This window comes from Azolla caroliniana, unplaced genomic scaffold, assembly GCF_043228905.1.
Source record: "Azolla caroliniana isolate FFs.n. ecotype wild unplaced genomic scaffold, voAzoCaro1.0.p SCAF_17, whole genome shotgun sequence".
Classification (NCBI taxonomy): domain Eukaryota; kingdom Viridiplantae; phylum Streptophyta; class Polypodiopsida; order Salviniales; family Salviniaceae; genus Azolla; species Azolla caroliniana.
In genome coordinates, this window is record NW_028230452.1 from 3,203,395 (window position 1) to 3,218,230 (window position 14,836).

Consider the following 14,836-nt stretch of genomic DNA (forward strand, 5'->3'; position numbering starts at 1 on the left):
CAAAAACAGACATAGCTGAACCATAGTTAATGTATGGTCATGTTAAGTGTTTGGAGGTTGTGTGGTAGGTAATTTGATCGTTAATGTGCCAAAGGTTTAGGAGGTGAATATGTGGTGTAATAAAGGTGTTAAATTAGGGATTAGCCAAAGCCATGATATATAGAGATGATATCATAATACCAACGTCCAGAGTAAGCCCATTCTTATGACCTTAGACATTCAAATCGTTTCATGATACAATAAGTGAAAATAACACCTACAATAGATTAATTCCACTTCTACCCAATAACTGTCCTTAATTACTTGCAAGGATAACGAATTTGAAACTAGTAACTCGAGTTTGAAAAATTGGCTTGCAATGCATGGATTTTTAAAATTGACTTGCAATACAGTACAAGCATGGGAAGTCAGGACAATGAATATTCTCCAGGATGTATGATTATGTATTGATGGTATCTCTCTATAGAATACATAGTATTGTATATTGATGTAGAAACAATTGTGATAGCAGCTAAGTTTGGTCAACATCTACAATGATTAGTTGACAACTTACCACAACACAAGGAAAATATTACAAGCACAAAAAAATCTTCCAAAACCTGCACATATGAGTATAGTGCCCGATGTTTGAAATGAGTGCATAAAAGAAACTCACTTCAAATTTGCATTGGAAGCAGTTCCATTAAATCTTTGGGCAAATCCCCTCAAAACAAGAACAATGATATCACGGAGACCTCTAGTCTGAACCATGAGATCTATCTCGTTCTCATTGTCCACAAATATTTTTAGTCGGTGTTGATCATTTTGAACGATCTCAACCTGTCCATCGTAAAATAAAATATATGAGAATATGTCATTTCGTATATTGTGACCATGCAAGGATAAGCCATTGGATCCAGCCGTCATCTTTACAAGTCAGAAAACGATGTGAAATCCCCTTCACAAGGAATTCAGGAAACTTGTGAAATATGCTTTCATGGTTCAAGCAAATATATAACTTTCCTATTTCCTATTTCCATAGTTTTTAATCTCACAGCATTTTATTTCTATTTCAACTCTCCCTCCCCAGCTATGTTTGTTCGGCTATTCCGATTTCACTGTGCTTTTTAGGTAATGTATTGAAGGATTAATTAACTGCTTTCAGACGGGTATCAAATGTCATGTAGAAGAAATATGAAAGATCATATAATATTGTATTTTTTCTGTCCGTCCACACTAGTATATTTTAACGCCTTCCATCTCCCACAGATAGCACGCTTAAACTAGACTTAACATCCTAATTACTACATGCTAATGCCACTAATACCAATGCAATGTGGTTAAGTACTGCAGAAATTGATTTAAGTACTGCAATATTTTCCTAAAACTGATCCAACAATTTTGGTTACGAGCGGAGTTACACAATTTTAAATGTTTGAAAATGGGAATACATTGTACTTACCCGAAAGGGAGGGGAATATGTGCCACGTATCTCTGTGTTGGGAAAAGAAGTTTTAGAGCCAGGCTTGACGACTTTGAATCTTTTCTTATTGACATCTAGAACTCGCCTTTCTAAGCTTCCAAGTCCCTGCTAAGATTGTCCGTATCAGCTGAATATTTTACAATTCTGAAGAACAAAATTAGACCAAAATTACCAGATCAGAGATGTTATACCTTTGATGATGGTTGGTCACGATCCCGTAAAGCCTACAATAAACAACGGAAATTAACATCCACCACTTTAAATAATCTAAGAAATAAAGTAAACCAGTACCTCAAATTTAACTGCTCCCAGCTCAAGCTTTTGCTTGACTTCCTTTGCAACTTCTGGCTCTACAACAATAAAAGTTAGGAGACATTAAGTACAAAAAGACTTTAATCTCCAAATTTTGATGCGACAGAGAATCATTAAAATGAAGAGTTCATAAATCAGAAGAAGAAAGTTATTAGCAGCAAACTAAAGGACATGTCAGATTCATTTAGGCATGTTCAAGAATCCATATCAATAAAAATTTTGAAGTAAAGAAAATGAAACTTGCGAAACCAACCAACAGCAATTGGATCAGTGGAAGCAGAAACAGGTGCACCACCCACACCATCATCACGAACAGGAGTATATACAGCCACAAGCCTGCAACCTATATCATCCACATTGGCCTCATACATCCGTCCAACTTCACCTGCAACCAACCGCACAAGTTCTTCAAACACTGAAGCAACATGATGACATAAAATCAAGTTTCCAATCTTCAAGACTTGCCAGATATTGACAAAAGGTCGGTACTTCCAGCCATTGCTCGAAACCATTGGATCATGCTTTTTCCTTCCTTTCCTCCACTGTAGATACCACGAACAGCATAAAGGTTTGTATGGAATCCCCGTCCTTCTATTTCCAGTTTATCCATCCTTGGAACACCTACATCATGACAGTCCATGTTCCAAGTTAACAAAATCATTCAAAAACTATTATCAGCTGGCCATATTTAGGGTTAGCATCTGTATACTTATTACTTAAAGATTTCACCATTATAAATGCAAATTGGGTGCAATGTAGATTTGTCACTGAGATATATGACAAGAAAATATAGCATTCAGATATGCTTTATCTACTCCTATCATCGCGTTTTCTACTTTTATCCATAGCCAACTATATTACCAAAATATTATATATTCTAGCATTATCCTTGTCTATTTTTATCATTAGTTTCTCTAGTTTTCTCCAGCAAATACAAATAAAGTATACCTATATATTACTGGATCCCATTGAGGACGTTTCTCTAGACTGGGTCTTATTGAGGAGATGAAAACCATTAGTAATAGATTATGTCAGAGATTAGAATAGATAGAATAGATAAGAAAAATACCTACACGAATTAGTATTGTACACAATTACCTGCTAAAACTCGATCAGTTATTACTGAGACTGGTTCCATGTTTCTGCCAAAAATATCTATCATTGTGCACTCACAACGAAGAATTGAACCAACATCTTCAGAGCGAATCTTATAAGAGCTCGTTCTTTGCAAGGGTAATATGTCAAAAGAAACTGGAATTCCTGGAGCATTAGACCGAGACCTACAAACAACCAAACAATCAAATATTATCAGATGTGTATATGTATACTCATGTATAGCCAAACAACCTGAAATATCTGATGTTAAAACAACCATTGATATCTAGCATCTTTTTTGTATTTCTGCCAGATTTTATGTTCAGCATCAGACTCAAATATTACTCCAGTTGCAGTAAGGACTTCCCCCTCAGCTGCTTTGCCACTGAGAAACAATTTCTGAGGTCTTGGAATATCTACACAACAATGAAACATCATCTAGCATAAATTCACATGAGAAACAAGACTTGAACCAACAGAAAAAGACCAGAATAATATCAAGGCTTGGATGCAGGTAAGGATAATCAAGGTGGCAGTATCCTGGTAGTGGTTCTGATCTCTGATGGCCTATCTAATTGTGCTCTGTGACTGAATGATATGTGGGGTCGTGCTGTTGTGGTCAGTGATTAGAGAGTGTGTTTTTGTCCGGTCTTCTCTTGCTTGAGATCTGTGCATTTAGTTTTCTTCTTCTTAAACCTCCCATTTGAATAATGCACATATCCGGTCTCCATTGTCTGCTCAAGATATACAGAGGCATATTCTAGTACTCTGATTAGGTAAATGTGTACTCTGATACATGGGGATATACATGTGAAATAAACTATAATTCTGTCCTGAACAAGCCCCCAGAATTGAGACTGAAGACACTTCCTTTCGTTTTCCACCTCTCTAGTATACTAACATTGATTTTATAAGGTTGTATTTTTCCCCTCAAGTATACATTGTATCCTAGCACAACTCCTGCCTTGCATATAGCCTATTATAATGCCGAAAATATCATATAGACTTCTATATATTTATACAATTTAGATAATTTTACTTGAAGCTTGATTACCCAAACACCAAATAGGCAGGTTCATTTCAATTATATAGCCCCAGGTTAAGCTAATCTATAAAGCAGGTTAACTTCAATTATAATCAACTCTCCAGCTAAATTCCATTGTATTGCATCGGCCCCCAAAAAATGAAGATTCTCGTAACAAATCGAACAGAAAACGACCAGGAAATTTACATTATTAAAGGTATTACAGAAGATAAACCTGGTAATATCGGATCAGATTTCTCTGAAAGAACTTCCTTTCCAACCAGCCCATCTTCCCGTACAGGAGTATACCTGCAAACACATGTTTCTTGTGAAATTTGCAAGCAAAAAAAGATGATAGAACCAAAATAATTTTTCTTGCAGCTTGATTACCCAAATACCAAACAACACGTGTAGTCCTCTTCCACTGTTAAATATTTCTTTGATATAGCTCCTTCAATCAAAGAAAGTCTTCTGTCGTCAGCTTCTCGATACCATCTTACAATGCTATTTCCTTCGGAGCCTCCATGATATTCCCCATGTCCAAGGAGCATCCGGTTTCCAAACTTCTCAATATTTACATTGCTTACACTAGGCATTGCTGGAAACAACCATGACGCATGAAACTTTATGTCATTGATATGTATATAGAACAAATACAACAAGAAACTAAAAAAATGCTGAGTTTTATGGCACTACAAAAAACATATATCTGCATACAATCTAGTATCTCAAGTACTGTTGCGCTTTATACAACTATGAAAAACGGAGATCCGCATAGAATCCAATATCTCAAGTACCGTCTGTTACTGGCCTTGTACACCTATAATGAATTCCTTTTTGTCTCTAGAAGCACTGGCTGAATACCAACACTGGTTGAATATACCAAAATTGGTGCAGTATGAGATTTTTACCTGGCATCACTGGAGCACTGCTGCTTGTAACCAGCGCCTTCCCTCTTTTGCCATCAATTCGAACAGGAGTCCAACTTAATGCAAGGTACATTCCCACATCTTTTGACGTTGGAAAATAAGTCCTGGAAGTGTGAATGCCAAGCAGGCCCTCTTTATGAAGTCTTTGCATGCGTCAAAAGCATTTAATGAAATTGCAAAATGAAACATACATGGTATTTGCAACGCTGACTGCTTCATCTGGTAAAATTCCTCTCTCAACAACGTTCTTCAGACAGTACCATCTATACTCACTAGATCCTTCAGTTCCACCATAATACAGTTTCTCTGGAATAACCTCCCTACCTTCGTGGCAATCTGGAATTCTTAATTTGACACCTATTGGATCAGCTGCAAAATGAGGATGCTGTGATTAGTTCTGAGGTTACTATATATATACAAAAGAACGACCTATATAACTCACAAAACCAGGTGTTGAGATACGCAAGCACTTAAGAAGCCAATTCTAATGAAGTATATATGTTTAGCTGATGAATAGAATTGCAAAAATCTACCAGTCATTGAAAATAAAACCACATAGAAAATTAAAATGAAAAGCAGATAGAATGAAATACGCATATCTAAAATCATCCTAATCTGAAAAGAATATCAGCTCACCATTTGTAACAACCTCAGAGAGACTACGGCAAACAGAGCCAATTACTCTATCTTTCCTGACAGGAGTGAAAACAAGTAAAATTCGACACCCGACATCCTTCGAAGTCAAATCTAATCTTTCTGTGGAGTAGATAGTCACAGTTAGTTAATGAATAATAGACAGGAAAAACAGATTGTGTATCTGCACTTTTACCATTGTTGCTTAGCCAATCTTCTTTTCCATTTGTATTTTGTCGATACCACTCGTTAATGCAAGTCCCTTTCTCCCTGGTAAAGATAAACATCAGTATGGTGTTATAATGGATTTACCTACCGAATTATTGGAGATAAATCACTACAGGTAAGAGAAGAAATAAGAATTATTGGCATCACTAGGTCCAATCATCAAATTGACTGCAACAGATGCAGAGAATATTGAAATGCATTGGGTTTCAAATAACATAATCCCTAGTTTGAAGTTCAGAAAGTTCAGACTAGTCCCTTACCCGCCTGAATAGTTAGCCTCAAAAGTGAGACTCCCTCCCTCAATGGGATGACCAAGGATCTTCAAGGAGTTGCACATTGGAGGGCCTAATTTAATTGAAAAGTTAGCACCATTGTGGATGACATATCAGGATTTGTGAAGAACCTAAAAATTTCATGTTTCCCTAACTTATGAATGCTATAATACTCCAGAGCACAGTCATCAGAAAAATCAAGGTACATAGTCCAAGAAAAGAGGCTTCATTACCAGGTAGGATAGGTCCCACATGTGGAGATACGACATTTGAACCCTTGATTCCATCCACACGTATAGGTTCATAGGAGACATAAATCAGGCTACCGATATCAGTGTTAAGAACTTTGTAGCTGGATCCTATAGCATCTTTTATTTCATGGCTAAGTCCATTTGGCTTTTTCTGCAAGTAATCAAAAATGTGAGAAAAGAAATTTCATAATCACAAGGACAATTTTAGCACATTCTAGAATGGATTCTGGATTAGGAATAGAGATACAGACAGCACTGACCAAGAACCACTGAATCTTTGAAGGACCTTCGATGCCACCCCAGTATTTCTTCTCTACAGTCAAAACAGCTCCTTCAATATGATCCCCTAATATCTGGAGTGATGAAAGGGTTGGAAGTCCTGCAAGGAAGTCAAGACTGAATCTAATATATTGTTTAGCCCTGAAGTCTAAGTCTTAGCTTAGGATGGGTATTCCCAATACCTGGTTGTACATATTCTTGAAATATAGTGCTTCTGGATTCACCAACCATGCCATCCTCTCTAACTGGTGTACATTTGAAAGAAACTAGTTTATTGATTGCATCTGCTGTAATTTTATATTGTAAAAGCCCGTCTGCAGTAGAAATGGGGACACCAACATCATTCTCATTCTGCAGAAGAAGGGAGATGGAAGTTAGCCACCTGCTCAAATTCAGTCATCTATACTTATAAGAGACACATCAACATTCTGAGTCAACCTTGGGTGAATGAGAAACATGGAGGAACATGATAATGAAAGAAAGTTTAAAACTAAGAGAATCAAGTTTCTTGTGAACACAGTGGATACAGCTTAATCATCCACTCAATATGCAAATGTCTGCAATTGTTACATCCCCTACATAGGAATAGAGTACCTTGTGTAAAAACCAACTGTATTCACTCTTGCCTTCATGGCCACCTACATATCCATAAGAAGCTGCCAATGTTTCACCCTCAATTGCTTCACCATTTAAGGATAGAAAAGTTAAACTAGGTGGCAGCACTGTAATTGCAATAGAAAAAAATAAATCAGAAATTATGAATGTGAAGGAGAATGTGTAGCTAAAAATGATGAAACATGTTATCAAGATTTTGCATTCTTTGACCGCATACATACTTTCGACTCTCTGATCTGAAACCACAACCACCGGTTCTCCACAATCACCATCACAACGTGATGGAGTGTACTTTGCAGCTAGGTAATAACCTACAGCTCCAACTGGTATACGGAAGTCCTATAACAACCAGTTACCATGAGTATAAAACAAATATTAACACACCCAGAAGTAAAAAAAGGTTGAAATGTATGTTAGTTTACGAACCTTAGCAACTTTTGAGCTACTGATTGCTTCAAGATTAGCTTCATTTGCAGAAGCATCGGACTTGAACCATTGCACTCGGCTCACATCTTCTACACCACCCACTATGTTGGCACTAATAGAGACAACATTCCCCTCTCTTATGTCTCCAATGATTTTTAGATGTGTGACTTTTGGAGGAGCTGATCCAAAACAGGCATTCAGTAACATAAATATTTGGGGTAGTTCTCAATATAATGCAATATTCAAGAATGTGGCATACCAACTAAAATGTTTGTCGTGATTGCAGAAACAGGATGTCCCTCCCAGCCTGAGAAATAACAAACTCCCGTTTATTATAATACGTACCCTATAACAAAAGTTAAACTTACAGCTGAGTTCTGCTCTAGCAAATTGCAACATCTAATCACCTTCAGTGTTTATTGGAGTATATATGAACATCAATCGCAACCCAACATCTTCCTTTGTCACCGTATATTCAGATGTACCTCTTGAAATCAGCTTGAATTCTCTGCACACATCAAGGCTAAACAATAAGCTAGTAATAATAGGCATTCGTACACCTCCATTGATGAACATATGAAAATATCCTTTTGAAATTACATTATTGCAATTTCTCAGTTACTAGAATGTCCATTTAACCTCTTCACAGTGCCCAGAACAGAGTTCTCTAGTTAGACAACTGAGCTGATCAAAGTGCCTATTTGTTACAATGGAGACAAAAAATGTAGTCTCTTAAACTCCAACCAATGTCAAATATATTGTGCACAATACAAAGCCACGCAGGAAATCTTAAAAGATGTAAATACCCCAATTGCAGATCTTCACGAAGCCAATCAAGCTTGCTTATTCCTTCTGTGCCACCAAAATATTCTCCAGTGCCCTTTATTGTCATCCCTTCAACAGCAGGACCAATAATTTGCACATTCTTAACAGAAGGTGAAGCTGCAGCATGCAAAGGATTATATAAATATTGTATTTCCAAATATAGAATCTACATATAAATATGTCTAGATTACTAAATTTCACGATAAGTACCTGCTTCTATGATGGCGGTAGTTGCAAACTGTGACTCGCCTTTGATGCCTTCTTCTGTAACTGGAGTATACATGAGCAAAAGATTTGCACCCACATCCTCAAGACTAAGTTGGTATTCATGTTCCTCAGCCCCCATTATTGCAACTGGACTTCTTCCTCCATGTCTTCTAAGCCAGCTGAGATGCTCCCAGGGATAGTCCAAGTCAAAACACATGTAAAAGTGGGAAAATTTCCTTTAAAGCAAGCTAAGTATACCTGACAATGGCTTTGGCAGGGGTTCCACCACACCATGCTACTTCAGCATGTGGACGAATGGTTTTCCCCTCAATCAATTCACCATCCACGCTCAAGGACAATACCTTTGGACAACCAGTTCCTGCAGCATTTTGAGTTTTCAGAATCCCTCATATGAATAACACAGGGTATAGGCATGCTTAGGTGATATACCAACCAACACTAGTGATTAATTGCAGATTCAATTACCACCGTACATTCTGGATTTTTGTAAGGTGCCACACCGCATTTCAAGGTGTCAAATCACTATAAGTTTATTATAAAGAATTCAGCTTACCATGCATAGGAACAACTGTATTCAACCTAGACATTTGAAGTGATTATAAGGAGCACACAAACACTTCACTGGCTTGTACGTATTCTCAACATTTTTTAATAATGAGAATCAAGAGACCACATTATTTGTATTAACTTTGTAACCAGAAAATTAACTCTGTAAGAGCGAGGTGAGAATTATGGCTGCAGTGGTTAATGCACGAGAACATGCAAACATGAGCAGAAAAGTAAGAAATAAACCTGCAGCAACAGGTGACGAGATAGCAAATATTGATGGGAAAGTGATATCATTTATTACTGGTGTACATTCCACCTTCAGACAACAACCAATATCTGGCTGCTTCGGCCAGTATGTCTGCAAGATCAATTTGAAAACAATGTCTAAAAATGGAATGTGCTTAGACATGAAAAACAAATTTCCGCTCCAAAACATTAAATAGGGCTTAAATTAGCTTTCCGAATTTCGGGTCTCTTTCACCTTGCTATTAGCACCTTCAATTGGCACAAAATTTGTCGCTGTCTTATCACCAATATACCATTGATATTTTAGCATTAACTTTGACTCTTCTTCCCCATCATTCTCCTTTTCCAATATAAAACGGCATGTACAACAATCCTCCTCGTATGGTGGATCTATAGAAGCCTTTTTCACAGTGTATCCTGGAGGAAGTATGTCCCTCCATTTTGCTACTAGAAATTGCAAGGTCGATTCTGTAGAGAAAAGATAATCACAAGTTTCATCACATAGACTAAACTAGAAGTCAATTTGAATATCCTTCCATACAAATGCCATCCATTTGCAGCTCAGCAAAATAAAACAAACAAATTCTGGGACATGCTAGCAAGCACTCTAGTGTAGAGAGATCCAAAGAAGGTCTCATGAAGCAAATAATTAATATTTACATTCAAGAAACAGAAAGAAACGAAAATGAAATGAAAAATATTGTCTTACATACCTAGGGCTTCTTCAACAGCACAAAACTCCCAACCTTCTCTCAAGCACAAGGCTGTGTGCGCAGGATACGTCATTGCAAGTTTTAGCTCCTCCATTGATAAATCTGTCGTTCAAAGAGCAGGCATCCAAAATCTTAGTTAACTATTTGCTATAAAGCGATCCTTCTTTGTTTCCTTTGTTTAAGACATGTAAGAATGCCCCAACAAAAGTTAATTTCAGAATATAAAAGCTGCACAACTGCCGTCCGCAGTAGCATATACTTCCTAATCAGATATATTCATCGATATTGGATCATAAAGTATGCCAACAGCATAATAAAAGATTCACCAAGCAAGGTGCAAGTTGAGAAACACAAAGGTCACTAGTGCTGAGCCTTGTTTCTTAAGCCACTAGAACGGGTATAGTCATAATTGATCTAGAAAGATGGCACAAACTTGCCGTGATTTTTTCCAGAAGTATGAGATGCTTTTACTCTTTTAGTTGGAATGAAAAATATATATATATGAAAAACAAAGTATTTACCTCGATTGTTGAATCTTTTGAGTGTCGTTCCAACAATCAGAATAGAAGCTGCTTCAGCATGAGGCATATCCAAAATAGGATTATCTTCTAGTCGTAAGTGCTGCAATTGTAATCAAAAGTAAATAAGATTTTCCATAAAAAACGTGCATTAAACTCCATAAATCACTGAGCCCGTTTTCAATCCCTCATACTAAGATCCTATCAACCAAACAACTTTGCTCAGGTAGTGATTGAAGCTGCATGTTTCATTATGCCTTGAGAATGCACCATCTAGCTAGATTAGGTCACTAAGGATGCCTATTATATCAAGATCATGTTTTTCACATAAACAGGGTATGGAAATACGCACATGATTAAACAAACATAAGAGGGCTCAGAAGAAAACCTCGAGAACAGGTAGATGGGGAAATCCTTTGAAGGTTGAAATATTGTTATCACTGGCAGCCAAGACCTTTGCACAGACGAAAACGAATGCATAAGTGCCCAAACTGCAATCAGCAGACAGATAGCAACAACATTCCCAGTGAAACTGAAGGTTCTGCTATTCTTAATGATTGAGCACAAACAGACAGTAGTTAAAGCGTGCATGTCGCACCTGAAGCTTTGGTTGTGGTGGCATCGCCAAAGAATTCAAATTGTTCTGTGCCACAGAGAGAAACTGAAACATAGAATCTAGAATTTTAGATCACGGTTTACAAATTAGATTCTCCCATTGAATGTCCAATGAATCTCACATTATATTCATAACAAATAGTTTTCTGATATAATGATGATGTCTAGAGTTGAATATAGAACAAACCTCCAAGTTAGGTAATTGAGGTAATGCAGTTAATGATGCAATCTGATTCCCTGCAAGATATAATTGCTGGAGACAAACCATATTCAAGAGTTAGAATCTTAAAAGCATAAGATTTTCTGAACCCATACAAACACAAATCAACTTGGTTATGGCTGAATATCAAGAAACCTGAAGGGCCTTCAAATTTGATAAAGGTTCAAAGCTATCACCACTGAACTCATTGAAGCTAAGATCCAAAACCTGTTAATATCATGAAGAAGTTTATTTTTGGTACATATGAAAGCTTGAAACATAAAACATAAGAGCTTCACATATTCACCTTGACACGTTTTAAAATTTCAAGCCCGGCCATTGATGACAGTTGATTGTTCCGCAAATATACGAACTAAAATAGAAAAGAAACAATCAAAATTAGATTCTCCAAAAACTGGCCTAAGCTCAAGCATGATGTATGCATTTGCAGGAATAGTTGAAATCATTGATCCAAGAATGTACCTCAAGTTTAGGTGTTAGACTTATGTGATTACTGTCCAATCTCCAGATATTCTGACCTCTGAGGTCGAGTCTCTGCTTAACAACATTAAATAAAACCAATTGTCAATCCATGTTATTGTATAGCCACAAAATGTCGACATGTTTCAGTCGTGGAATATACATCATCAATTTCATAAGAAGAAAAAAATAAAGTGATAAATTGGAACACCAGGAAAAGAGAAATTGTTACACAAACATTTATTATTACTTCATGTTTCTACATAGATTGATTGCTCTTAAGCATCAGATATGCCACACTGTTATGTACAATGTTTGAGCACAAGTATGAAAAATAATGAGACTGAAGCTCAAGATGATGCCAAATAGAAATCAATGTTGTAACAACCAACCTTCTTTACTTTATTAAATCCAACTATCTGCTATTGAACCCATGGTCGTCACTCTTATAAAAGTGCCATTTCTTAAAATATGGAACATACGTCTGGTAGAAGCATCTGCCATCAGTCCTTTGATTATGATGCAATGAGTTGTTTGAGCGGAGTCTTCAGTCTCACTTAATCACAACATGAGCAGATGGGACACAATTCTGGTTTCACTTGGTGTCACAAGTTTTAGATTGCCAATGTAGCTATGCCATGCTCAACTCAGGAGGATTATGATTGGGAGGAGAGTTAATCCAATTTGCTAATCACGACAATGTATATACAAGTTACTTCTACATGTGCTCCTTGGATCTTAATAGAAGGTGATACCATGCCACATCTTCTGCTTTATGCCTCTAGAAAAGGAAGACCTCAAATTCCAGACGATTATAGTAGGGTGGAAAAGTACACTCTTTTGTTACCCCTTGACCAAATCATCTCTAAGAATTTTGTTTGCTAATCACGATCATTTATAACACAATTCAAATAGAGTTGTATTTGATCCTACCAGAAGGAGATCGCATACCACATCTTTTATACCAATGTGCCTCAATTTCCAGAGGATTATTGTTGGGCAGAAAATTATTTTTTGCCAGATCATATTTGGGCATTATACTTGTTAATTGCAATGTTTGTATAAATTAGTAAGGTCTATGCATAAGAGAAGGTGATGGCATACCACATCTTCTGATTTGAAATCCGTTTGTTGAAGAGACCTGGGATCTGATTTCCTCCGGTGTGTAGTAGAAGAAGTTCTCTGAACCGCAGAAGACGCTATTGAATGCCTCCTAGAATTAGCAGCTGAAATTGATTCTACACTCAAATTACTGATCTTTGAGACATCTTTCTTTGTGGAAGAAGATGGAGACCCAGCATGTCCATCAAGAGGAAGCTTCTTCTGAACCTTTTCTTTTGTGGCTTGGTTCAAAAGGAACTGATCCGATGCTCTAAAAGAATGATCTGATTGTCTAAGTGACTGATCAAGTGCTCTAACAGATTGATCCGAGAGTCTTAAAGACTGATCTGATAGCCTAAAAGCCTGTTTAGTACCCGTTCCTACGGGAGAACCAAATCCAAGCTGATTTCCACTCCCCTTACGGGAAGGGGAATCGGGCATTTTGTATGCAGAAAGCTTAGAGTTAGGGTTATAACTCTTCGGGAAAGGGTTTGGGTTTGGGTTAAGGTTAGGGTTAGGGTTAGGGTTAAGGTTTGGGGTTGGGTTTGGGTTTGGGTTTGGGTTACTGTTTCTGACACTGCGAGTGGATGAATTGCGACGAAACAGTTCCTCAGAAGGTTTTCTGCTGTTTGAAAGCACTGGAGACGCAGATCTGAGAATGGTGGGGAGCTTAGAGCTTCGAGAAGTACTGCTACTCCTAGAGACATTGGATTCTGAAGGTTTTATTGAGCTTCGAGAAGTACTGTTGCTTCTTCCAGGTCTATTGCTTTCTGAGAGCTTCATAGAACTTCGGGAGTTACTGCTGCTTCGAGGTGCATTTTCTCCAGATGTCCTCAGATCGCCTCTTATATTCGTTGAAGGTGAAGAAAAACGTCTTTGAGTAGGGTTACTTTTTTGCTGCGTTTTCGGATCCTTGAGGTTGCTGCTGGGTATGGCAGTGGAAGCTCTTCCAGACAGAGATCTCACAGAAGATGAAGTAAATGAAGATGAAGAAGCTATCTTGGAAGAAGAAACTCTAACCTTTCCTGCCATCTGAGCTGCAGTTGTGGTGGAGGTACTCATTTGAATTACGTTCGGTCTTGGAACAGGCAACGTTTCTATTGCAGCTCCTTCGTTCTCTTCTTCTGTTTCTGGTGCTATGGCGGAGCCACTTCTCCTTAGAGCAGGCGATGTTTCTTCCATGGTTACTCCTTCCAGCTTACCTTCGTCTGTTTCTGCCTCTGTATCTGTTTCCCTTTCCGTTTCCGTTTCCGTTTCTCTTCCTCTTCTTTCTCCTTCTGTTTCCGTTTCTGTTTCTGTTTCTGGCTTGTGCAGAAAGCCATCTCCATTCCTGAAGAAGGATTGACCTCCTCTGGGAGAAGCAAGCGAAGAAAGGGGTGGGGAGAGGAGGCCTTCATCGGAGAGGAGGTCTCCGTCAGAGTAAAGGCTGAGGCGTTCAGTGGAATCGGCTAAGGAGAAGGTGTCCATGGAAGGAAGGAAGGAAGAGGAAAGAAGAAATGACAGGAGGGAGAAGGTTCTGGAGAGGTGGAGGGGAGGGGGGGGGGGGGGGGGGGGGAGTTAGGAGAAGGAGAGAATCGCCATAGCCAGAGAAGAAGCTCAGGGAGTTGAGCTGTGCAGCTGGATCGGCAGTAGAAGTAGAATCAGTAGTAATAGTAGCAGTAGCAGTAGTATAAGTAGCAGAAGTAGAGTAATTAAAGAAAGATGGGAAAGGAAGGCTCTCTCTCTCTCTCTCTCTCTCTCTCTGCACTATGTGTCTCCTTCTCGCATGGCCTTCTTCTAGGGCTTTTGCTGGCCTCGCATGGACTTTTAGGGCTTCTTCTGGCTTGGCATGGAGTT

General features: G+C 38.1%; 1 protein-coding gene across 2 annotated transcripts; it reads right to left on the minus strand.

Moving 5' to 3' along the window:
- Positions 1 to 411: 411 nt before the first annotated feature.
- Positions 412 to 14,525, minus strand: LOC147852845 (187-kDa microtubule-associated protein AIR9-like). Of its 2 annotated transcripts, XM_087333475.1 has the most exons (37): positions 13,004 to 14,525; positions 11,903 to 11,974; positions 11,727 to 11,792; positions 11,576 to 11,647; positions 11,408 to 11,473; positions 11,204 to 11,266; positions 10,994 to 11,059; positions 10,609 to 10,708; positions 10,088 to 10,189; positions 9,610 to 9,842; positions 9,372 to 9,486; positions 8,817 to 8,937; positions 8,562 to 8,737; positions 8,333 to 8,468; positions 7,934 to 8,034; positions 7,786 to 7,833; positions 7,527 to 7,705; positions 7,322 to 7,439; positions 7,080 to 7,207; positions 6,668 to 6,836; positions 6,467 to 6,585; positions 6,189 to 6,357; positions 5,944 to 6,028; positions 5,652 to 5,725; positions 5,459 to 5,578; positions 5,014 to 5,191; positions 4,805 to 4,926; positions 4,284 to 4,491; positions 4,129 to 4,202; positions 3,147 to 3,285; positions 2,873 to 3,054; positions 2,240 to 2,395; positions 2,028 to 2,159; positions 1,754 to 1,812; positions 1,654 to 1,686; positions 1,442 to 1,567; positions 412 to 819 (listed from the first exon to the last, which is right to left on the minus strand). In XM_087333475.1, exons 1-37 carry the CDS (start codon positions 14,465 to 14,467, stop codon positions 652 to 654), a joined length of 5,739 nt encoding a protein of 1,912 aa, XP_087189601.1. In that variant the 5' UTR covers positions 14,468 to 14,525; the 3' UTR covers positions 412 to 651. The 2 variants fall into 2 exon arrangements, with proteins under 2 accessions (XP_087189601.1, XP_087189600.1); XM_087333474.1 differs by lacking the exons at positions 412 to 819; positions 1,442 to 1,567; positions 1,654 to 1,686; positions 1,754 to 1,812; positions 2,028 to 2,159 and having other exon boundaries at positions 2,209 to 2,395; positions 7,934 to 8,049.
- Between the last annotated feature and the right edge of the window lie 311 nt (positions 14,526 to 14,836).

Coding starts and splice junctions, on each gene's coding strand:
- LOC147852845 (XM_087333475.1), bottom strand. CDS start 14,467: ATGGACACCTTCTCCTTAGCCGATTCCACTGAACGCCTCAGCCTTTAC. Junction 5,579..5,651: donor AGATTGGCTAAGCAACAATG/GTAAAAGTGCAG, acceptor TCTACTCCACAG/AAAGATTAGATTTGACTTCG. Junction 4,492..4,804: donor CAGTGCTCCAGTGATGCCAG/GTAAAAATCTCA, acceptor GGTTGTTTCCAG/CAATGCCTAGTGTAAGCAAT.